Source organism: Patella vulgata, chromosome 6 (assembly GCF_932274485.2).
Source record: "Patella vulgata chromosome 6, xgPatVulg1.2, whole genome shotgun sequence".
Taxonomy (NCBI): domain Eukaryota; kingdom Metazoa; phylum Mollusca; class Gastropoda; family Patellidae; genus Patella; species Patella vulgata.
The window spans coordinates 17399852-17426273 of NC_065884.2; the positions used below are offsets into that span (position 1 = coordinate 17399852).

General features: G+C 35.3%; 2 protein-coding genes across 3 annotated transcripts in view; one reads left to right on the plus strand and one right to left on the minus strand.

Annotated features, from left to right (window-relative positions):
- The first annotated feature begins 1109 nt into the window (after window positions 1–1109).
- LOC130013184 (BRCA1-associated RING domain protein 1-like) lies at window positions 1110–24601 on the plus strand. Its single transcript, XM_056101895.1, has 3 exons — window positions 1110–1242; window positions 17829–17951; window positions 19224–24601. The coding sequence occupies exon 3, from the start codon at window positions 21255–21257 to the stop codon at window positions 22380–22382; it is 1128 nt and encodes a 375-aa protein (XP_055957870.1). The 5' UTR covers window positions 1110–1242; window positions 17829–17951; window positions 19224–21254; the 3' UTR covers window positions 22383–24601.
- The window catches only part of LOC126824226 (acyl-CoA dehydrogenase family member 11), a 29249-nt gene continuing 7047 nt past the window's right edge, over window positions 4221–26422 (minus strand). The window contains exons 6-13 of one of the 2 annotated variants that reach the window (XM_050553415.2): window positions 18959–19108; window positions 13146–13240; window positions 12687–12786; window positions 11735–11875; window positions 9529–9621; window positions 8647–8914; window positions 7179–7245; window positions 4221–5065 (exon numbers count right to left, since the gene is read on the minus strand). In XM_050553415.2, coding sequence (XP_050409372.1) covers window positions 4942–5065; window positions 7179–7245; window positions 8647–8914; window positions 9529–9621; window positions 11735–11875; window positions 12687–12786; window positions 13146–13240; window positions 18959–19108 — 1038 coding nt within the window. In that variant the 3' untranslated portion in view covers window positions 4221–4941. Of the gene's footprint in view, window positions 5066–7178; window positions 7246–8646; window positions 8915–9528; window positions 9622–11734; window positions 11876–12686; window positions 12787–13145; window positions 13241–18958; window positions 19109–26422 lie in introns of those variants that run through there. The other variant, XM_050553416.2, reaches the window with a different exon arrangement.

The following is a 26422-nucleotide window of genomic DNA, read 5'->3' on the forward strand; positions in this document are numbered from 1 at the left end:
TGTTTATATTTATATATGTAAATTAACTGTCTTGGACGTCATATAAATGCTTTCAAATTCAAGACTTTCTTGGTGTTGTTGACTGATTGTCTCCCTTCCATAACCACTTTGGGAATCAGACCACAATTTCTGTGATGAACTGTCGCTTACCCTAGTTACCAAATGTTGTGTCGATTAATGCTGTGGCACCCTACTAAGTCCATGTCTACAATAATAGTTTGTTCGGCTAGGGCCTATACTTTTCGTTGATAAAATGTATGTTTTATCTCTTTTTCGCGGAATTCTATGAAATAGCCATCTACACCCCTGTTGGGGACAGCCAACTTCGACACAACAGTATGATAGGACATAAAATAGATAGTGAGTAGGTACAACTTGGGACACAAGATGGCGTCTTTGTACACTTGACGTCATATTTTCATGATGTCACATGAAATTTCTGGCATCACAGTTGTCGCAACCCAGTCGGAGTAGGACGTTAAACCCCCATTTCATTTTATTTCAATACGTATCACTGTCAGATCCCGACTAAGATTGTGTTGCCCCCTGCACGTTTATTTTCCCAATGGCGGGCGAAAATTAGTGTTTTGGAAACAAGGCTAATTGAGATGACATTACGCGCTGGATGAAAATTCAACAGAATTGAAATTATATTACAAATGACTTGGGTGAAAATTAAAATTGACATGGGTGGTAATTAAAATTGACTTGGGTGAAAATTATAAAAAAACAAATTAAATTACAAATGACTTAGGTGGAAATTAAAATGAACTTGGGTGAAAATTGTAAAAAAACAAAATATATTAAAATTGACTTGGGTGGAAATTAAAATTGACTTGGGTGAAAATTATAAAAAAACAAATTATATTAAAATTGACTTGGGTGGAAATTATAAAAAACAAATTATATTAAAATTGACTTGGGTGAAAATTAAAATTGACTTGGGTGAAATTTATAAAAAAACAAATTATATTATTTTTCATGTCCCTTATCAGCCACCGTAGTAAGACGTGATATGACACGTTTTGTTATTTGGGGTGATAAAACACATATCAATAACCAAGAAAATAACGTATCTTTTTACCAACTATTCAGGAAATGGAGGAAAACTAAATTTAGAGTGATCCTGTATTAGTAGGGGTTTTTTTTCAAGTTCGACTAGATATGTCAAGACAAATAACTTCTGTTAATCTCACCAGTGGATGAGCACCTTGTGGTCAGGACATTAAGGTTGCTGATTGGGTAAGTTTAGTTTCTTGATCATCGAGGACGCCGCCGCGTCATAATATATCAAATAATTTTAATCAGATTGGCTAAAATATTTAAAACATATACTGGCTTCAAGTACATGTACATACGATTTTGATATGACCATTTTATCTGCTCTTTAACCATGGTGTTTTATAATTAGATAATAAATTAGACGAATAAAAGGCAAAAGGGTGCACCATATATATATATACCCTATAAATAAACGTGCACATACACAGACAGGAGCGACAGCAATATACGTCCACATTATAAATGCGGACGTATAAAAATGAAATGTAATTTAGCATCCTACTGTTTTGCAAATACCAGGATAAGGAAGACATATCAGGACTAACGTTTGATGCGTTTCAAAGAACACATTTAACCTTTATTCTAGAATATTTAGACTTTTAAGTAAAAGACTAGTACCGATAAGTCATTATTGTATGTTGCCTGGCAGCTCTGAATGTTGGAGAATGCCTTAAAGAGTAAAGTATTTTCACTATGAGACATAATTATATAAAAGAACCTTAACGTCAAAATAAATCCAAAACTATGTGTGAAGGGTTAATCTAAACAGGATATCTTGAACAGAGCATTCCGATAGCAAGTGACATCTGGCAGGCTTGTCAAATAAAGAAAGCACACTCTTCTTTGGCTTCTGATATGTAATATGTGCCCTGCATATGTGGGGTATGCTTACCTTTCCCTACAACACCCTATTTCATTTATAATTCAAGGAGTTCACACAGAAAACAATTTTTTGTTCTTTTGTTTTTATCCTGTACAATTCCTCCACTCATCAATCAGTTACATTGCATTTGAGACTGTACTAGAAGAAAATAAGTATTGACTTTTTATTTTCTGCTTAGTTTAAATCTCTACTGATTACACAGCCTTTATCCCCTGTATTAACACACTTGATTACCTTGCACTATTAACATCCTGTATACACTCCTGTACAATACTCAATCTTCTTATTTCTGACTGATTACATTTTGACAGATAGCTGTCTGTTATAATCAAGGATTTACAAGCCTATTGTACACGCTGACTTTGTAATAAATCAATTGATGCTTTTGCCCATCAGTATTCTTATTAAAAACGATATAGTGTTTAAAGTTGGATTCCTTCGAGTGTTTAACATCTTCTCGACCTTCCCCTCCTGGGTCTCCATTCCAACTGTCCATCATCTTCATATAATTTTAATAATAAAAATTCTAATTTAGGTTGTGGTACTGGAAAATGATATTCTTGTAATGGCACTTATCAAATCAAAAGTGAGGATCAAATGTGTTAAGTGAAAAAAAGATGTTGAAGCCACTGATCTTCATCTGGCGAATCACTTGCAAACTACAATATTGTGGAAGTTGAATCTCTCAAAAGAATATCAGTCCAAAAAAGGTTCAATCCCATTCAGATATCTGATGAATTAAAAAATTCTGCATCGTTAGGAAGCCAAGATCACTAGCAATCAAGGGTTCTTTGTAGGCTAATGGTTCTTTGTAGGGTAATCCGAGTGATCGGGAAACACTTTACCTGTCCGCTTTTGGCCACAAGCTCGATCGCTGTAGGAATCCAAAGAATCTCCCTTTTCAACATAACAAGATTAAAATCCTCTATTATATAAGTGATGCTATATTTTTAAAACTGTCTATTGGTGTAGGGAATCTTGAAAAATTTGATTTTGTTGGTAGAAATATTAAGAAAAGAAAAAAAAAAGGTCAGATTTTCCCCGCCGAAATCCACCCCGATATGTACGCGCCTGACTGGACAGTGATAATGAACTATAGAAACTCGACCTATTCTTTGCCATCACTCGAAAGACAACCATATAACAATGTAAGAGAACAAATTCAGATAGGACACCAGTCCAACAATCCGCTGAACACCCATCCACTCATCGGGACGGGTTACCAGTCGGAGCAAAAGCAGATCACCGACCGCACAAGGTTGAGGAAGTCCGTTCTAGCCCCGCTAAGATAAAAAAAAGACCTGACCAGTCAAGAATGAGGAAGCATGGTTTACAAATTATAAATAAATGACATGAACATACCGAGGATACCCTACTGTTGGAGAAAAAATAACTACATAGGTCGGGCCTATCCTCCACAACACCCCGGAATATGTACATGTTTATTTTAATTTCATTTACATTATAACTTTCAAGGTGTCCGCCGCTCTGTTTTACGATTAATGTCATACGATGTCTAAAATTGCGAATGACATCTTGACAAGTTTCTGCTGTTATTTTCCCTATTTCTCTCCTAATAGCTTATTTCAGTTCACTGATATTAGTTGGTGCATTTATAAACTCTATCTTTCAAATTGTTTTTGCTGTGTGTGAGGCAGTCCCATCTTGTTGGAACCAACATTTGGCCATTAGGTATCTCTTTGATGATAGCAATGGTAGAAATTTCGATCTTAAAATGTCAACATATCTATCAGACCTGTTACAGTCTCTCCATTTCCCTCGTAGAAAAAAAACCCCCAAAACAGGCAAATAATGCCAAAAGAACTTAATGCTGCTCACACATTTATTTTTGCACTGTGAAGTGCTTTTTCTCTGTACAGGTCTGGTTTTGGAGATCCCCACTTGTGAATATAAGATAAAATGAGGTTCATCTGAAAACCAGATAATTTGACATAGGTTGTCATGACTCTGGACAATCATCCATCTGGCAAAGGCAGATGTTGTTCTTCTGTCTCGGGTGGGTGACTGACTGGTGTCCACATGGAGTGCAAAATGAAAGTAACTAGTCAGCCTCCGCTATAGCAATCCAGTCTTGGGATTCCCAGGTTCAGCCTATGTAAATAACCCTAAAATGAGAATGGAGTATACAATGCACTTAGTCTGGGATGAGAGAGGGAGGGAGAGAGAGAGTGTTTAACTTCCACTGGTCTCAAACTAGGTCATAGATGCATAACACTTTTGTATAAAAACTTAGTTTTCTCTGCAACTATTAAATGCATTTATTTCAATAGTTTAACCTGAATCAAAATTTAAAAAAAACAAGTTATTGTGATTCTTTAATATACAAATATTAATCATTTAAACAAACATCTTATAAAAGATTACAAAAACATTTATATCACACTTGGATTGTGAACCTGGGTCCTGTTTCTCGAAATCTTAACTAAAGATAAAATCCAAATTTTAGTAGATACTTCAATTTTGATTGGTTAAGCACTACAACCAGTCTAAGATTATCCAATCAAATTACTAAAATTTGGATTTTATCTTAATTAAAATTTCGTGAAACAGGCCCCTGGAACATTACAAATTCATGGAACTGCAATCAAGTAACACAGCAGAATTAATGGCTGCAACAGTTCTGTTGGCACCCCAAAAACAAATGCTGGGTGTCTAATCGCCTGAAATTATCTTGTCAATTGTCACATTTTGTAGGATTAAGAGCATTCAAGCATGGAATTTAGTATCCCATGAGATAATCATCACTAGATTAAATCTGATTTATTATGATATTTATGTACATGAACAAAAATGGAGTAATTGAGCAAAATTATAATCTAGCCAAACATTTGAATCTATCAGCTCTGTTTGACATAAAATCACTATAACTCTGTTTTAATTCAATAGTATAAATCAAATAATGGTTCCAAACAGAGGAGTAATCCATTTTAATACTGGTGTCAAACAGCGGAGTAATCCATTGAAATAACTGAAAATTAAAGTCGACTTTGACGAGAATAACCATCAAATACTAAGTTAAAATTGGCATCTTCAGTTTGACTGGAATAACTCTCTGTCTTGTGATTTGTGGTAACTGGACATAAATCTTGTTGACACCATCTATAGATTAAACAAATATTATATTACAATAATTGTACACAAATTTCTACCTAATGCTAGGTTGCCACTGTTGTGCAATGTGTTACAATAGGATTGTCTCTATTGAGTACACAATCTGGTACGTGCAGATACATTGGGATACGTTTCGATATGCTACAACTGACCTCAATATTACTCCACGATTTCAATCGTAGTGCCAATCGTGATAGTGAGAATCGAGCATAAAGCCTGTTTTTGTACTGCTGTCGAGCAGGGAATTAATAAGTATCTAATCGTGATTGTGGGAATCTAGCATAAAATCTGTTTTGTACTGTTTTTGAGCAGGGAATTATTAAATATCTAACTAAACTATAACTAGTTAAAGATACATTATGTAAGATTTAGATAGAGAGAGAGAGAGAAATGGGGTTTAACGTCCACACGACACAAACTAGGTCATTTCGGAACTAACATATGGTTTAATTTCATTTCAATAATTTGCTTGCTCGTAGGGGTCTTTATCAGTGGGAGGAAACCGGAGGACCCGGAGAAAACCCACGAGGTTGGACAGGCGACCCTACTCCTTGTCACGTACAACCGGGGATTCGAAACCACGCCAGTTGATTCAATGACAGGCCTTATGATACAGCATGCACGTGCTAACCATTCGGCCATCCACCAACCCTTTAGATAAAGAGCTGGTCGTTCTTGCTATAATAGATCAAAAATGTATAATGCAAAATTAATACATTGAAAATTTCATTCAAATTACTTTATTCTGAGCAGTTATCAGTGTTTGAAGTTTTGACAAGATGTTGCATAGATTGTTTATTATCGTAATAATGGTACTTGTTATGCGTTTAAATATCCGTTATCCGATGGATTACAGAGTTGATTATAGGTTTGTCATGGGAATAAATGACTAAATAATACATTATATAACATTTGAAGCCAACATAAAGACCTGCAATAGCCATATTTAGCTCTTACATAATCTATGTTAAATTCCTAGGATATTAAAAAATCTGTAATGTGGACTTCACAGATTTCTTTCTGTAAGCGACTAGTTTTGGTCTAATTCGAACTCTTCAGGATTAATTGAGAATGTGCGACTGCCCCCTATATACAGTCGATGGGGACTGGATTATGTGTGATGTCACAGACGGACTGGAGTCGGTCTGTATCACCAGAGTCGATATGCACTAATTTTTCATTAGATATCCCTGTGAGGCGAACCCTGCTAAATATATATCGGAACTCGTCCTGATATTCAATGGTAGGCTCAGAATGATGCTACTATTATACATGCTTTCAGGGAGCTACACAGATTTTTGTCAAAAATTTATACTGTATGAAAGCCTCTAGTAGAATTTTATGATTTTTATGATATTTTTCAATCAAATTTTATGATTATTTCATGATGATTTTATTAAATTTTATGATACATTTATAATGTTTTTATCACATTTCGTGACTTTTTATGTTTCTATCATTATCAAATATTATGATTAGTCAGTCAGTTTTATGTGGATATGAATTATGAACTGATAGTCAGTCAGTTTTATGTGGATATGAAGTTATGAACGTCCCTCTAGTAACACTGTTAGTATGGTTGCAGTCATTTTTTCTTATCGGGGGTGGGTGAGGTGGCGGGCATAAAATGGGTTTATTAGTGCAGAAATCTTATTGGGAGTAGCAATTTATGGTTAATTTTATTTTTTGAAAATTTTTTCATCTTACCACAATTTTATGAGAAATAGAGAAATTTTATCTTTTTTATGATATTTTTCCATTATATGATAATTTTATGAGAAATGACGAAATTTTATGAAAATATAAATTTTTTATATTGTATTGTTCCTGATGCTTTAGAAAGTTGTGCAATGGATATTAGTTTGCAATGAAGTATTGAGTGGGTATTCTATTAAATCCTTTTCATTGATAAGCATACCTTATTCTTAACTTCATTATGAAGTCTTCATATCAGTTATTATACTGTGTTGCTGTACTATATGTAAGCCACTCTGTGTATTAATTTTACTATTCACTATGGCTATTTGAAGTAAGCATTGACAGGAGAATAGTATCCTATAGTATAGATACATGTATGTAAATAAATATGAAATATAAATACCTTTTAGCTGCATATATATCTTGTTCAGTACCACTGCTACTAGTAGCTTGTTCTAACATTAAGGCACCTATAAAACAAAGAACCAGCAGTTGCCAGGCCAGATATTCCCATATTTTGCAAGAGATGGATAGAGAACATGTAAAAGTGATTTTTCGTACAGTCAGGGGCCATAATCCAAGAAGTTATGGTCTGAAATGTGCGAATATCGAAAAGGACTGAGATCTTTGGGATATAAAGATATATTTTAAGTTCAATCAAAATCGGACAAAAAAATGTGACTTCTAGCGGGTCCACAAAGTATTATATACTTTTACACTATTTGCTTTCAAGGAGCAGTCATTTTGTCGGGCAAGTTTCAATTTTCTCGAAATTCGAATTTTTTAAAATCTGATAAAAATTGTGTCCTCTAGATGATCCACACGCTAAAAATGTGATTTTTCGTAAAATCAGGGGCCATAATCCAGGAAGTTATGGTCTGATATGTGCAAATATCCACAGGAACTGAGATCTTTGAGATATAAACATATATTTTAAGTTTCATTTGTGACCTCTAAAGTGTCTACAAGCTAAAAACATGGTTTTTCGTACAATCAGGGTCCATAATCCATGAAGTTCAATCCGATACATGCCAATATCGAAAAGAACTGACATCTTTGGGAGATAAACCTATATTACAAATTTTGTCAAAATCAGATAAAAACTGTGACCTGCAGATTTGTCCACAAAAAAATTGTGGACAGACACTAGACAGACGTCGGCATGGATAGGGGCAATCAAACTGATTATCTACACTTAGTCTAAGCAGAAAATCAGTCAAGGTTTTAAAGTACCTGGTAGTGAAACTCTACACTAAGTTTCATCACTCTCCATAAGTTAGAATCAAAGTTAGCTTGTCTCAAAGCATCGACCAATGAAATTGCTTAGCTCTGCTTAGCTTTAGTGAAAAATGTAAATCATTGAACTCAGTCCACCAATTTTAAACATTCTACCGCAATTAAATAACATTTATCAGCGTTGCGTATTTGATAATAAAGTCTAAGATATCGTGGAGTTATTTCCTGTAACCTGGGGGAAACATTTATGTGTGGTAATGAGACCTTTTTTTTTTTTTAAACATTATTCACCATGTCTTGATGTCCGATTGGGCATGTTCCTGGTCGGACAATTTAGGACGTTTGGAATATACAGGTGAAATCCCATAACTGATAGGGTGTGACTTTATACTGGTATCTTCAAAACAAGGATTAGAATCTTGACCCTGTTTCTCGAAATCTTAACTAAAGATAAAATCCAAATTTTAGTAGATACTACAATTTTGATTGGCTAAGCACTAAAATCAATCTTATATTATGCAATCAAATTACTAAAATTTGGATTTTTATCTTAGTTAAAATTTTGTGAAACAGGCCCCCAGTTCACTACAATGTGAAATTCTGAATGACAAGACTAAACAAACAAACAAACTTACCCATATAAGTTCTGGCCAGGCTGTAGGCAAAATCTCTAGCAGCAAATTGTAAACTGCTTGTATTTTTTGTAGCAAAGTTTATAATATTATCAGCAGCGTGATCAACTTTAACACCACTTTCTTCTAATGATTTGTTTCCTTTAATCAAGTTCAGTTTATTTTGTATTTCTTTATAATATGTTTTCAGAGCGTGACCATTAGATTTGGATATAGCTCGTAATACATCTAATGATAGAATGTTAGTTGTACCTTCCCATATTGTTAACACCTGGAATTAAAGAGACACAATCAAATAATAATCTATGTATGCACAAGATTATACATTCCCATCCTTTGTTTTAACTGTGATATGATTTTAAATGTTTACTAATAAATCTATCATAATTTTTACATTTTGGAATATTCATAGTTTTTGTGATGCAATTTAGTCTGTCTAGTATAATTCACCATCGGGCGCCAGAACAGCGCGAGGGCTAGGGTACCAAAAGATGGGGGGGGGGCTTAACTCCTCCCGGCCTCTAAATTTTTTTTGAAATTTGTTAATTCCGAGAACGCTGTTTAGAGCGCCTCTAGCATTCCAAATTCTGGGGTATATATGATTATGAAAGCGACAAAAGCCTGATTATTCACAAATGAATAGACTAGTAAAAAGGTTGTAAACTTTCATCATTAGGGCATGGGTATACATGTATACCCCAGATAAGGGCAGGGTACCATTTGTATACCCTGGTACCTGGGTTCCGGTGCCCCTGTTCACCATGTCTGTCTCAATTTAGCCAGGTTGGAGCTGATGTGCCATTAAACAACATTTCATTTCTTTATTTCAATATATTTTGTGGTAAAAATATAACTATATTGACTATATAACATATGTTAACATACCTGAGCATCTCGTAATATACCAGGTATACCTGTATCTTCTATATAACCTTGACCTCCAAAACATTCCAGCCCTTCTGATGCTACAGATACAGCCTATAACATAATAACTATACATTCACTTCACTATAATATAATAACTATATATATTCACTATAATATAATAACTATATTCACTATCATATAATAACTGCATATTCACTATCATATAATAACTATACTATTCAAAAAAAGTAGGGGATATTTGATTTTCGGGGCATAATACTAAAATATGCAAATGACTACGAAAAAAGTCACTATAGAACCTAACAGAAGAAACATTTCCAGTTACATGTGACGCCCAAACGCACCAATAGCTACCGTATGGAATGCAGGTGATGCTTGGGATCATCATGGGGGTCCAACCCAAGATTTGCACGACTCTGACTTTGAATGTTACAGTCATCGTGGCATTGAATTCCAGGGTGGAAACATCAGTTTAATTGTTTTAGTGACCAGAAAACAAATTTTGATATGCGTCGGCTTACCCAAAATGAAAGGTTACGTGCCCTTGGCATGCTACAGATCGGCACAACACAGGCGGTTGTGGCGCGGACGATGAATGTTTCTCAGTCTGTCATAAGCAGGCTATGGTCCAGATACCGTGATACACAATCTGTACAAGACAGACCACGCTCAGGTCGACCAAGGGCGACAACTCAAGCCCAGGATCGATTTATCCGTACCTTGGCCTTGAGAAATCGTGTCATCACAGCAAATCAGATCAGCGCTCGTCTTCAAACAGACACTGGTGTGAGAGTGAGTGGCCAGACGATTCGGAATCGACTGCATAGGGGTCACCTTCGCGCCCGACGTCCTCGCGTGATCCCTTGTTTGAGAGATCATCACATTCAGGCAAGACGTCGTTGGTGTAGGGATCGTCAACACTGGGATAATCGACGCTGGAGCAATGTGATGTTTTCAGATGAGTCAAGGTTCACTGTTGATTTTTTGGACAGACGTAGGAGGGTGTGGCGTCGTCGAAACGAGCGCTTCCAAGACGTTAACGTCATCAGACATGATCGATTTGGGGGTGGTTCTGTTATGGTGTGGGGAGGCATCACTGTTGCTGGAAGAACGGCTTTACATGTTGTTGCAGGGCGTGTTACAGGCCAGTACTACCGGGACAACATCTTGGCAGTCCATGTTGTGCCGTTCGCACGACGTCATGGCCGCCGTTTCATCTTCCAGGATGACAACGCAAGATGTCACAGGGCCAGGATCGTTACAGGTTACATCCAACAACAGAACATCACCACATTACCTTGGCCAGCACTGAGTCCCGACCTCTCCCCCATCGAGCATGTCTGGGACATGCTTGGACAGAGGTTACGTCAACGTCAACAACGTCCTGCCAATGTTCAAGAACTTGCTGCTGCGTTGCAACAGGAATGGGACAATCTGGACCAAAATGACCTTAGACGTCTCATTAGGAGTATGCCACGTCGGATCAATGCTTGTTTGGCAAACAGAGGAGGATTTACCCGTTACTGACTTGGTTGTGATGCTGTGGTAACTTTGCTGTTTGACCCCGGGTATCATTTTACCCTTATAATGGTCAGTCTGTGCCTTACTTAGTCTAACGATCATTTGGAATAAATCGATGAATGTGAACTTCATTTCATTTTGTCATTTGTTTCTTCGTCAGTTTCATTAGGTGACTTTAATAACACTTAAAAATCAAATATCCCCTACTTTTTTTGAATAGTATATATATTCACTATCATATAATAACTATATATTCACTTTATAATAATCAAATATTTCCTCTACCTTGTTTAAAATTGTAATGATTTTAACAATATGTAGGGAAAGGGCTACTCTAAGTTTTTGAAACCTGTGCCTGATCCTTTTGATATGTGTCAATAAAATATGCGTGTGGGCGTATAAAAAAAGCTTCTCAAATTCAGTTGCTGGCTTTCAACAGAATCAAGCATAAGAAATGTGACTATTAATACAAGAAAAATATGTTAAATAGTGATATCAGGTGTACTCTGTAAGCAGTAATAAGTGTAGTGAATGAGGAAAGGTATGCAAACATGTGATACCACTTCCCATTCTTTTTGAAAGTTCAAATACATTCACTCTTTCTTGTACTTTAATACTGTTTTTTTTGCAGTTAAATTTCAGACTAGATTTATCCACCTGTACTTTGAATTGAACTATTTACCTGTTTCGCTGTATATAGTTTTAATACTGGTGTCATTAATCTAAATAATTCTTTCTCCTCATCTGATATTATTTTAACATCTTCTTTACCTAATAAACGTGCCATCTCCAGGAAAAACAGAGTAGCTCCCCTTGTTTCAATCTGAAATAGGTTTCACAAAAGAATTCATCATTGTCTAAGAAACTTTAATTTTTTGTTAAGATTGAAATTATTCAATTTTTCTCCAAGCTAAAAATCAACATCTCCAACAAAACATGGAGAGAATTTAACGTCCATTCGACACAACTAGGTCATATTAGGACTAATATAGTGTACATTATTAATTGAATAAATTGCTTGTAAGCAGTCTTTAGCAGTAGGAGGAAGTCTGAGGACACATTGAAAACCGAGGTTGAGCTGGCAAACCATTTTATTTCAATAATTCGCCTATGTGTTTTGGGGTCTTTAGCAGTGGGAGGAAACAGACAACCTGCAGAAAACCCACAAGGTTGGCCAGGCAACCCTATTCCTTGTAGCGTACAAGCAGGAATCAAAACCATGGCACTTGACTCAATGACAGACCTAATGATCAAAAGCGCATGTATTAAATCACTTGTCTGCCCTCCCCCAAACAGAATCAGACCTATTAGCTTTATTTGTGAAGGAACATACTGTTTGAGAGTTCACATAGCTTACAAACTTTTGTTGTACTTCTGCATACAAATATTGACCTAGATATCACCATTAATAGCAACATACTTAAAGCTGTATTGCACACTATTGTATCAAATTGTGGATGGACCACAGACAGGGGCGATAACAATATACATCCACATGAAAGCGTATAAAAATGTCATTTGATATTTTTTTTTATACATTTTTTACAATATGTCTATTTCTTCACTGTTTTGGCCAGGCTTTTAACTACTAATTTGTGCAGTGCCTTTGAGCACAACCGTGGATACCAACTAACCTCCATTCTAGCTAATGTCTGGATATGAAGAGGATAATCTTTCAAGATGTTTCCAAATGCTTGTCTTCTTGTACTATAGTCTCTAGCCATATTTACTATACTGAAATAAATGAAATGAAATGGGGTTTAATGTCCTACTCCGATGAAGACAGGCATCAGGCATATGCCATACAGTGTGCTATGAATGAAATTTTGCCCGGACAGCGGCACTATGGCCTACTCTTATATATCGAATTACAACCGACAAGGGACTTTTTCCATGCACGCCAATGTGATCATGGGACCTCGGTTTCTCGTGCCTCTGTTGTGCACCACTGACAAGGGGAATCCAAACTGAAAATTTTTCAGCCAACACTGTCATTGAAACCTGACATACTGAGCCAGTGACTGACATACTGAGCCAGGGTCTGACTCACTTAGCAACCGTGGCTCTGTTATGGTTTTATATATAAAACCTACCGTCTCATAGAACTCGCTGAAGATAAAGCATTGTGCATTCTAGTAATGGTTAACATACTAGATATGGAAGCGACACCACGCCCATCATCTGACACCTAAAATATTCAATAAATTATATATGGACAATATGTAACCCTGGGACAACACCAGCGGTTGCCAGGCAAGATACGCCCACATTTTGCAATAGATATTATTTCGTTTCGTTTTTATAGTTCAAAATTTCGCTGTGCTTGTCTTTACTACAGTAGGATTTGAAAGAGTTGTTATCATTGCATGTTCTGAATGAAGTGAGGCATTCGTCAATAAAACGGTCTGTTACGGCAAGTTTTAGGCGTGTTTTGCATGGAACTGTGGGTAATAGTCTCGTAACATCAATGCTGATTGGTTAATCAAATGTCTGACATGATAGGGTCAAAAGCCGCCTGTATGACCTCTGACGTGAACTTCCACTATAAGTTGTCAGATCTTCAAGTAGTGTAGGCCATCGAAAGTATAAAAAATAGGTTGCCAGGCAACAAAACATACGCCCACAGCAGCTAAATCGTCCGAGCGGTGGACAAGGGTTGTTGCATATTTGTAGGTAATTTGGGGCCTTTACAAGACAGTTCCATACAGATCAGATTATAATTTTTGTCGTTTGAGGGTTCACAAGGTTTTACAAACTGAAACAAGGGCCTCAACTTTGGAAGTAGTTTACAGAAATTGTTGAAATTTGACAGGCTTTTTCATTTTACTAATTTAAATAATGCACATAAATTTCATACAGATCGGATGATAACTTTTGTCATTCAAACATTCACAGGGTTCACAAAGTAAAACAACTGCCATAACTCTAGAAATAATTGACGGAAATTGCTGAAATTCAATTAACCTGTTTCACAAATTTTAATGATGCATATAAATTTCATACATACTGGATGATAACTTTCATCAATCGAGCATTAACAAGGTTGAACAATGTGAAACAAGTGCCATAACTCTAGAAGTAATTATTATAAATTGTTGAAATTCAATAGGATTTTTCGTTTTACTAATTTAAATAATGAATATAAATTTCACAAAGATCGGATGATAACTTGTGGCATTAGAGTGTTCACAAGGTTCAAACAAGCCAACAGTGAGGCTGATGTCCCCCGCCGAAATAGGAAAATAATTAGAGGACACATATAAATTTATCACAAATTATCTTTTACAAAGTATTGAACAATCAAACAGTATATCTTTACTTATAGTCTAACAATCAAAGTAGGAGAGTTATTGTTTTCCAAAGTCTCGACCAATCAAATTGCGTATCGCTCTGCTTACCCTGAGCAGAAAATGCTCATTATCAAACTTAGTCAAGGTATTACTGTAATGAAACTATACACCAAGTTTCATCAATCTCACTTAATTAGAACTAAAGTTATCGTGTCCCAAAGCATCAACCAATCAAATTGCTTATCTCTGCTTACCCTAAGCGGAAAATGCTCATCTTCGAACTCCATCAAGGCATTGACCTAATCAACACATACACCAAGTTTGAACATTCTAGCTCAATTAGGAAGAGAGTTATCGTGCCCCAAAGTATCAACCAATCAAATTGCTGCTTACCCTGAGCAGAAAATGCTCATTATCAAACTTAGTCAAGGTATTACTGTAATGAAACTATACTATACACCAAGTTTCATCAATCTCACTTAATTAGAACTAAAGTTATCGTGTCCCAAAGCATCAACCAATCAAATTGCTTATCTCTGCTTACCCTAAGCGGAAAATGCTCATCTTCGAACTCCATCAAGGCATTGACCTAATCAACACATACACCAAGTTTGAACATTCTAGCTCAATTAGGAAGAGAGTTATCGTGCCCCAAAGTATCAACCAATCAAATTGCTTATCTCTGCTTACCCTAAGCGGAAAATGCTCATCTTTGAACTCCATCAAGGCATTGACCTAATAAACACATACACCAAGTTTGAACATTCTAGCTCAATTAAAAGTTATCGTGTCCCAAAGCATCAACCAATCAAATTGCTTATCTCTGCTTACCCTAAGCGGAAAATGCTCATCTTCGAACTCCATCAAGGCATTGACCTAATCAACACATACACCAAGTTTGAACATTCTAGCCCAATTAGGAAGAGAGTTATCGTGTCCCAAAGCATCAACCAATCAAATTGCTTATCTCTGCTTACCCTAAGCGGAAAATGCTCATCTTCGAACTCCATCAAGGCATTGACCTAATAAACACATACACCAAGTTTGAACATTCTAGCTCAATTAGGAAGAGAGTTATTGTGTCCCAAAAAGTGTGACGGACAGACAGACGGACAGACAGACGGACGGACAGACGGACAGACAGACGGACAGACAGACGGACGAACCCATTTTAATAGTCCCCTGCTTTCTTCGAAAGGCGGGGGACAAAAAGTGAAACATAGGCCATAACTCTAGACAGAAATTGCTGAAATTCAATAGACTTCTTTGTTCACTAATTTAAATAATGCATATAAATTTCACAAAGATCAGATGATAACTTTTGGCGTGAGAGCGTTCACAAGGTGCAACAAAGTGATATAAGTGCCATAACTCTAGACATAATAAACAGAAATTATTGAAATAAATAGGATTCTTCATCTCACCAATCGATGTCATAGTTCTGAAAGGCATCAAGTCTCAAAAATTGTCGGATTTGGTTTTTGAGATATGAGAGAGGGAAATCTATTCCAATCTTAATAACGCAATTAGGATATCAACATTTTTTAAAAATTAAAAGCAATTTTTTTGTCGAAGTTACAACCTTACAGTTCTGAAATTTTGCATAGAGATGTGATTAGTGATCCTATGCAAAAAAACTATTTGGGTCATAAATGGCACTTACAACCTTCCAGAACTATGGCATCGCAATGTGAACAACATATATCAATTTTAAAAAAATCGGATCATAACTTATGGCGTTAGAGCCTTCACAAGTAATTGTGCACGACCGAAGGTCCGACAGATGGACGGACAGGGGGGAACGGCAATATACGTCCACATTTCAATGTGGGCATATATAAAAACAAAACGAAATATAGATCTGTATTTTAATGGGCCGATTAATATCCCTGCCGTAATCCTTTAACTCAATATTATCCAATGTTTTCGACATTACAAACACAAATTATTGGTTCATTCTCATGAATAGTATTGTTGTTACCTGACCGTGAAAATATAGACTCCTGATATTAAATATTTAAGAAAACAGTTAACAGTTTTAAAACCAGTACTAAACGATTTGTAACAAGGCGTCAGTGAGTAAGTGAAATGTCAAACTGTAATTCAAATATAGACTGGAGAAAACCATGTGCGAGTGACTGTCATTCAAACCAGCGACTGCCAGGCAGGATACGCCCACATTTTGCAAGAGATGGACAAAGAACAAGCTAAACAAAAAGCGATTTTTCGTACAATCAAGGCCCATAATCCCATATGCGCAAATATCGACATTAACCAAGATCTTTGGGTTATAAAGATATATTTTAAGTTTCATCAAAATCGGATCAAAATTGTGACCTCTAGAGGAAGTTACGATCCGATATGCACGAATATTGAAAGGAACCATGATCTTTGCGTTATAAACATGCATTTCAAGTTTCATCAAAATCGGATCAAAATTGTGACCTCTAGAGGATCCACAACCTTGAAAAAACATATATTTACACTATTTGCGAACGAGGGGACGGGTGGCCATTTTGTCTGGCAGTTTGGGTCTGATTTTCGGGAAATTCGAACTCAACCATCATTCGGGTGTAACAGTGATATATTCAAATGCTTTTTTTTTAAATCAGATAAAAATTGTGACCTCTTAAGGGAGCACACGCCAATCAAGGGCCATAATTTGGGAAGTTGTGATCCGATATGCACTAATATAGAAAGGAACCAAGATCTTTGGGTTATAAACTTGTATTTCAAGTTTCCTCACAATCGGATCAATATTGTGGCCTCTAGAGAGTCCACAACCTTGATATACCATATTTTTACACTATCTGCGTACAAGGGGCGACCATTTTGTCTGGCAGTTTTGGTCCCATTTTCACGAAATTCAAACTCAAGCATCATTACAGTGTAACGGTGATATATTCAAATGTTTTTTTAAATTGGATAACCTCCAGAGGGACCACAAGCTAAAAAAGTGATTTTTCGTACAATCAGGAGCAATAATTCTAGAAGTTACGATCCGATGTGCGCAACTATCGAAAGGAACCAAGATCTGTGGATTATAAACATGCATTTCAAGTTTTGTCAAAATCAGATGAAAATTGTGACCTCTAGAGTGTCCACAAGCTAAAAATGTGATTTTTCGTTTAATCAGGGGCCATAATCCATGAAGTCATTTTTGGGAGATAGACCTATATTTTAAGTTTCGTCAAAATCGAATAAAAATTGTGACGTGTAGAGTGTCCACAAACAAATGGTGGACAGCGGGACAGGGGCGACGATAATATACGTCCGTATGAAAGTGTGGGCATATAAAAATGGATATAATAAATCAGTTTATATAGACTCATATTACATTAATATGTGCTTTTTGATCCATTTTCATTCCAAAGAATAGAGATTTAGTCCCTTCAAAGTGGAATGAAGGAAAGAAATAGAGTTTGACATCTATTCAAACTCAACCTTGTAATTTTGGGATGAACATATGGTTATGCTTTATTTCAGTAATTTACCAGAATGTCCATTTCTCACAATCTAGGAATCAAACACTGCAGTGAAGTAACTGTAATCATTAACCTACTTAACATCGGATACATCCAATGACATCAAGAGTTTATTATGGTCTTGGTAAGTTAATTAATGTCTAATTAATAATTTAGATAACATTTAAAGATGGGTTCCCAGAAAAGTATTTATCGGGTGGTTATTTTCAATAAAAGTATGGTAATTTTGGTATACCCGGTATATGGAAAGTGGAGATATCCAATCTTACTGGAAAAATACTGGATTCCCCCCAAAACACTCATGGAGCGTATACAGGACAAAAATGTAAGAGTTCCCCTAATCAACAGCCCGACTATTAGGAATTTCTTCCCGCGTGTTGTCAAAGGATTTGAAGCAAAGTTATGACAAATTAATTAGTTTGAATATGTTTTTAGTCCATATATACCATTAAATCGCCCAGTTTGTACGCAGGAACCCATCTTTAAGGCCTAAAGAAAGACCTGCAATAGGCAGATCTGCAATAGGAAGATTTAGCTCTTGCATAATGTCTGTTTTATATACCAACATCAATATTGATAAATACATATGTCAGGCTTTATGGGCTATCCTAAGTAAAGGTCTCCTCATGACACCATACCTCTCTATTCTCGTCTCATTTCCCATCCCAATCATAATATGCAGCACATAGTTCTTATTTCATATACATTGTATATATCTATATTTATTGTTGTCACGTTGTAACCTTTACTTGAAGAATAAATAATAAAAATAGTTCTATTTCCTCCCACTGCTAAAGACCCCTACGCGCAAGCGAATTATTGAAATAAAATTAAACCATATGTTAGTCCCAAAATGACCTAGTTTGTGTCGAGTGGACGTTAAACCCCATTTCTCTCTCTCTCTCCCCTTTAATATCTCTGCAAGACTTTACATACCGGTAAGTGGCTTGGAGGTCAACAAGGAATTCATGAAATATGAAAGAGATCAGATCTGGATCAGGAGTCACATTTTATCTTCAAACGTAAATGTATCATTACGTAAGTGGCTTGAAGGTCAACATCAATTCACAAACTATGAAAGAGATCGGTAGTCATATTTTCAGATCTAATCTTTAAAGCTAAATGTATTACCTTAAAAGCCCTTGTACCATCAAGAAGAAGTTCTGCTGTTGGAACTTGTTTAGTTCCTAATTTATTCTTTAATTTCTGAATCTGTATATTATTCAATTGGCCATCTTCATTTCTTATCTCAAGATAAAATAATGATAAACCTTGGGTTCCCTGTAAAATACATATATTAATCAAATATGAATACTTTTTTTCAAAATAACCAATGACACGTTTGTAGTATTATGGAATAATTGTTTTTCTATTTTAATATTATTTCTATTTCTAGTGTTTTATATCAACAAACAAGTGTATTGATAATACTCATACATGTGCGTCCTGATTATCCATAAACAAGTGTGTACTGATAATAAACAAACAAGTGTGTACTGATAATAAACAAACAAGTGTGTACTGATAAGAAACAAACAAGTGTGTACTGATAAGAAACAAACAAGTGTGTACTGACAATAAACAAACAAGTGTGTACTGACAATAAACAAACAAACGTGTACTGACAATAAACAACCAGTGTGTCAGTAAAAAATGTGTAATCATAATTAACAATACATGTGTAAACATAATCAACAAACACTGGTGTATAGTGATGTGTATATCGTAATCAGTCATTTTATCGACACTTTTACTATATATCACATCACACAATTTCTCTAATAGTAATAGGCTGCAATAGGCTGATTTAGCTCTTACATAATGCATCTTTAAATTTTGGCTGATGAAATAAACAATAGAGTGGTTAATTGTTTAGCTTTTGTTGTGATACAACAATCACGATTTTATGTTACAGATTGAAAAGGGCTTGTGAGTAAAACGATGTATGGGCTTTCGAAGAGCTGTAAGTGAAAAAAGACAATATAAACTTGTCTGCGATATCACCTCAGTGGAAGCGAACGTAAAATACAACTAACTCACACATAAACTTGACATGAGATACGACTGACTTAAAATTGACTGCCCTTCTGTGGTATCTGTATGAATGTGGCAATAAATCTAATGAGTTGACTAAAAATGAAAAGAAAAACCCCAAAAGATCTCTGTCAATGAGCAGTGTGTCTAGTTGCTGTTAGAAGCTGGTCCTGATGTCAAATGAGAAGGCAGATATAACTACAGTAGAATCTGCATTAAGCAGCCACCCAAGGGAATTTTCACAACTGACGGCTTAACGGGAGTGGCCTCTTAATAAAATCTCGTTGCTTTTTGTGCCGACATAAATTAAATATTACGCTTGGATGCATTGGAAGCGGTAAATTTGGCCGTCGCTGAATCTTGCGCCGGACGAAAATTCTTTACTCAAATCTCGGACATAACTTCTGTAAACTTGTCATTTTGTACCAACCTTCGATACTACTGTCTACCATTGTGATGCATTCGATAATATTTATCCATTTTTGTGAAGAAAATCGATGAATTCATTTTATTTTATCAAAAAAGCACATGAACAAAAAACATCGCTAATTTTATCACCTATTTACAGGGGGTGTAACTCTGTATGTAATATAGGAGGCGCTAAGAGAGATACTAGTTGATCGTGACAAAACTCGGTACTTTTATTTTATTCAATCAGTATCAAACAATGTGTCGTTACGCGTGAAAACAATGATCAGGTTAGTCGTTTAATAAAACAAAAGATTAATTAACAGATAATCCCGGGTTGATTGTTATGTTTACGTTTCTTTTTACCTGATCAGTGGGGGTCCAGTTAATTAACTACTACTCACGGGATTAGCGGGGGTGTTACAAAGAACGACAATTAAGATGGTATCATTCAACAATGGCCGTTGAATGGGCGATGTTTTGTTGAATTTATTAGTAAAATAGTGACCGCTGGCCGCGTTAGAGGAGTGACCGTTGAATAAAGAGATGAAACAACAGAATTTCTACGGGGGGAATTTATCGTGACCGCTTACAAGGAGATGTCGCTGAATAGGAGTGGCTGCTCATACAGATTCTACTGTATATCATAAATTGAGCTAATATTTCTGTCAGATAATGAAGCTCATCTTCCAACATACCATTATCGATTAAATATATTTTTTCACTATTAAGTAAACTGTAAAGACTAAGTTGAGACTGATAATTTAATGAAAGCTGAAAGAGATGAAGGTCTCGATATGTGTGTCAAAAATATTATTAAAGCTGGATTTAATATTGATGTACAAGATATGGATTGTGCAGCTCTTGTGATTGCTGTGGAGAATCATAGTAAAACAGTATAACATTATTCTTAAAAGATTCCAACAAACAAGTGGGCTGAAAATATTAAGTTGTTGCAATATTGAAGTTGTTAGTAAAGCCAGAAATGAATGGAAATTTTTTATTACACCAAGCCATATCAGTACTGCAGGAACATAATTTAATAGCAGAAGATGTGGAGACGGTTGATAATCTGATTGAAGAAAGAATAGGTATCAATGAAATAGATGAATATGGAAGAACACCACTGATGATGGTTCTAAAGCTGATAGGATTTCTATATGCAGAAGAACCATATAGTAAAGAATATGTAAATGAAGTCAAGCGCTTAACAAAGTCATTGTTAAATGCAGGTGCTGACCCATCTGTTAGATCTAAAATCGGTTCAACTATTCTTATGTCTGTCGCACATTACAGGTCACTGTATGAACTTGAGATCGTCAAGTTACTAATAGATTCTGGAGTGGATCCTAATGTTCAAGATAATCGTGGTTGGACCGCTGTAATGGAAGCAGCAAGTAAATCCAATAAGGAAATGATAGAAATGTTATTAGCTGTAGGTGCAGATGTTAATATGAAAGATAAAAATGGTCGCACCGCTGTCAGCTGTTCTTGTTATCGACGGAATGTTGTAAAATTGCTTCTACTAGAAGGAAGAAACCAATCTATGTATATTGATAGGATGATGATGGATAGTTTTGTTTTTTTTAAGGAAACTGAATTATTGTGGTTTTTGGTGACAGATAACCATTCTTTTGCCACAATGATAATACCACATGATAAAGAAGCATGTGCAATCTTTCAAACAGGGGATACATTATCACTGGTGAAAATCTTGTACCAAAGTGGTGTGAGGTTAAATCCAAATTATACATATTTCTTAGAAGAAGAAGATGAAAAGAAACAATGGAAGAATGGGAAGCAAATAACACATATTTGCGGACCAGATGGTGATGACCTGGTACAGTTTAGAATGTTCAGTAATAACTTATCACTTAAATCACGATGTGTTCGTGTTATTCGGGACTGTATTGGGTGTGGAATAAGAAGTAAAATTCACGAACTGAAAATACCAGAAATATTAAAAAAAAATATTTTACTTAGAGTTGTCATACCAGAGAAATATTTCAAACTGATAATAGATAATAATAATGACCTTGAAATACCAGTTTTGTCTAGAGGACGGCCTAGAAGTTTCAGGACATTTGTAGAACGGGGCGGTCGCTTCCGATAAGTAATAGGAAAACAAACACAGGGCATGTATTGTCTATGGACTTTGAATGGTATTACCCTTTACGGTCGATGGTATTTTAATAATGAATTCATACTGTTGGAATATCTTAAGTATGCATTATGTAAGATTTAGATAAACAGAGCCGGTGAATCTTGCTATAATAAATCAAAATTAGATAATGAAAAATGAATATACTGAAAATTTCAGTCAAATTGCTGTACTCTGTGCAAAGTTATGAATGTTTTGAATTTTAAACAAAATGCAGTGAAGATTTTTATTATTGTAGCATCAGTACATTGTAGACAATACAGACTATGTCTCAATTATCTATTTTACTGTTAAACTATAAAATGGCCACAGTGTTTTTTAATCTACTTAAAATAGGAGCTACCTGATGAGCCAGACAGTTGATTATGGGCTTGTCATGTTAATAAATGTTTAAAGGGCCAATCCCGATAATATTTTGGAGAATAAAACTTCGTAATTTTATGTTAAAATCCCTTAAAATCCTCTATCTCAGGGTCGAGCAAATAACTCAATGTGATACGTTTTCAAACAACTTAAACCCGTCAATCTTCATCTGGAAATGGAGATCGGTGTCCTAAGCTGTATTATGCGGTGTGTCTGGATAAAACCAGACTTTTATTTTATAAAAATAATGTGTAGGTGAAATTTACCTTTCATTATCAAGTCCACACATGGGTCATTCACTGTATGGACTTCTAAAGGACCCGGAATCGATTATCAGGTTACCCAACGAAAAAATTGAACCGATATCTTAAAATGGTTACGTGTCCGGATAAGCAGTTTTGATGTTCACATCCAAACGACTCAATATTTTGAGCAGAAATTTTGAGACAAGGTAAATATACCATTCCTCTATATTTTGGCTCTTAAATTTCATACGTACTCAGACTTTCATTTTTGAGACCCTGTTCAAATTGGGATAATTCTTTTAAATAATAATTTATATAACATTTGAAGCCAGAAAAAAGGACCTGCAATAAGTAGATTTAGCACTTACATAATTAACTTAATTTTTCTTTAATCTAGTGGAATTTATGATTTTTATGATATTTTTCAATCTAATTTTATGATATTTTTATGATATTTTTCAATCTAATTTTATGATATTTTAATAATGTTTTCATCAAATTCCATGACTTTATGTTTTTATCATTATCAAATATTATGATATTTTTTATATATCTGCACTGACAATAAATGACTTATCTCTAGCCTATGAAGTAGTATTCAGTCAGTATTATGCGGATAAGAACCTCCCACCAGTAACACTGGTGGTATTAATGGTCGCAGTCATCTTCTCCTATGTTCATATACCCACATAACATTGACTTAACACTGTCAAATAGAAAATTAAAGCAACAAGCTTGGGGTCATAAAATGCCTGGATGATTTTCTTATTCATATTCAAGTTTATTAGTATAGAAATTTATTATTGGGAGTAGTGATTTATGTGTAATTCTATATTTTGAAATTTTTTCGTCTTATTTTATGTATAATTTTATATTTGAAATTTTTTTCGTCTTATGTTATTCTAATTTTATGAGAAATAGAGAAATTTTATATTTTTTAATGATATATTTCCATTTTATAATAATTTTATGAGAAATGAGGAAATTTTATGAAAATATGAATGTTTTTATATTGTACGGTCCCTGGATCAATTTAATAAAATCCATTAATTAGAAGACAAAATCGAAACAGCAGTAAATTTAAAACAGTAAAATTGACGGATTATGTATTTTGATTTTCAATTCACATGTAAATTTCAATTAATGTGTAATTTTTATACATGTATGTTCAATTTATATGTAACTAGAAGAATGCCCGGCTTTGTTCGGGGGTCATAACCCCGAAACCAGAAGTGGTAGACTAACGCCACCTGGCCTATGTTACTCCCCGGTCCGAGGTACCCCTATACCCCAAATTTCAGACTCAGGGCAGACCTAGTGTAGCCGCCAACCCCGAACAGACAGACAGACAGACAAATGACAGTCACAAATATTAGTATAGATTTGTTCAATTTATATGTAATTTATTTATATGTAATTTGTTCAATTTATATGTAATTTGTTCAATTTATATGTAATTTGTTCAATTTATATGTAATTTTTATGTAATTGTCAATTCATATATAATTTTCAATTTATATTTGTAAACCTATTGTAATTCACAAAAATTCCTTATACAAGCCACATTAATATTGTCTGCCCCCGTTTCCAGAAAAGTTCACTCCCGTAATTCATCCAAAAATGAATAGAAAACTATGACTGCAGGGATATAAATATAAAGAATGTGGGGACCCTTTGGGACTAAATCTTAAGAAATTGTATAGCTGTACGTTGCAAAAGTTCTTAAGTGTGAATCAATTTCAATATAAAATGGTTCAAATATTATCCAACGTGACATATCATTTATGTCTTAGTTGGGATCAGTCACGAAAAGCCCAATTATTTGTATCGTAACAATTCTACTTGCATATCAGCCTTCTAAATGATTTGATTGGCTTTTTTGGAGGGTCCACGGCATGGGCTAGTTCTGAAAAGGATAATATATGCCATTTCTCTTGGAAGGGCTTACTAAATAGAACAATGGTGGGTTGATAAACCGTTATACAAACGATCGAAATTTGTTTCGGTGAGGTAAAAATAGTTTTCATTCGGCTTTGAGCGTTCATATTTTTATAAGGCGTATAAGGACCAGAATATTTTTTCGTTTCATACGTTTATTGTGATCTACATGGAATCAAAACAGTATTTTTATCACGTCATGATCATATAACCCAACAGCACAATTGCCAAATAGCAGTTGAATACTAAGTTTGATTGTAGACTAAGCATGCATGTCTGGATGAGTACCATATCAATACTAGACCAGCGGCTGCCAGGCAGGATACGCCCACTTTTTGCAAGAGATGGATAGAGAACAAGCTAAAAAGAAACAGGATTTTTTATACAATCAGGGACAATAATCCAGAAATGAAATGAAATGAAATGGGGTTTAACGTCCTACTGTTCTGCTCCTATACTGGGCTAATGAAGACGGGCATACGCCATACAGTGTGCTATGAGGGAAATTTTGCCCGGGCAGCGGCACTATCGCCTACTCTTATATCGAATTCCAACTGCCAAGGGATCTTTTACCTGCATTCCAATGTTTACACGGGACCTCGGTTTTTCGTCTCATCCGAAGGACTAGACAGCTGTCCTTGTCAGGCCCTCCGTCCTGCATCAATAATTCAGAAAGTTATTATCTGAAATGCGCAAATATCAAAAGGGACTGAGATCTTTGGGACATAAAGATATGTTTGAAGTTTCATCAAAATCGGATAAAAATTGTGACCTCTAGAGGGTCCACAACCTTCGTTTTGCATATTTTTACACAATTTGCATGCAAAGAGCGGACATTTTGTCGGGCAGTTTCATTTCGATTTTCACGAAATTCGAATTCAACCTTTATTATGGTGAAATGGTGATGTATTTAAACGGTTTTAAAAATCAGGAAAAAATTGTGACTTCTAGCAAATCCGCAAGCTAAAAATGCGATTTTTCGAACAATCAGGGGCCATAATCCAAGAAGTTAAGTTAAGGAACCAAGATTTTAGTGTGTAATTGTGATATATTCACATGTTCTTTTTAAATCAGATAAAAATTGTGACCTCTACAGGGACCACAAGCTAAAAACGTGATTTTTTGTTCAATCAAGGACCATAATCAGGGAGTTACGATCTGATATGAGCGAATATCGAAAGGAACCAATATCTTTGGGTTATAAACATGTATTTCATGTTTCAGCGAAATCGGATCAAAACTGTGACCTCTAGAGGGCCCACAACCTTGATTTACCAGATGTTTACATAATTTGCGAACAAGGGGCGGCCATTTTGTCCGGCAGTTTTGGCCTGATTTTCATGAAATTCAAACTCAACATTATCGTGTAACAGTGATATATTTGAATGTTTTTTTAAATCGAATAATAATTGTGCCCTCTAGAGGTACCACAAGCTAAAAAAAAAA

Coding starts and splice junctions, on each gene's coding strand:
- LOC130013184 (XM_056101895.1), top strand. CDS start 21,255: ATGAATGGAAATTTTTTATTACACCAAGCCATATCAGTACTGCAGGAA.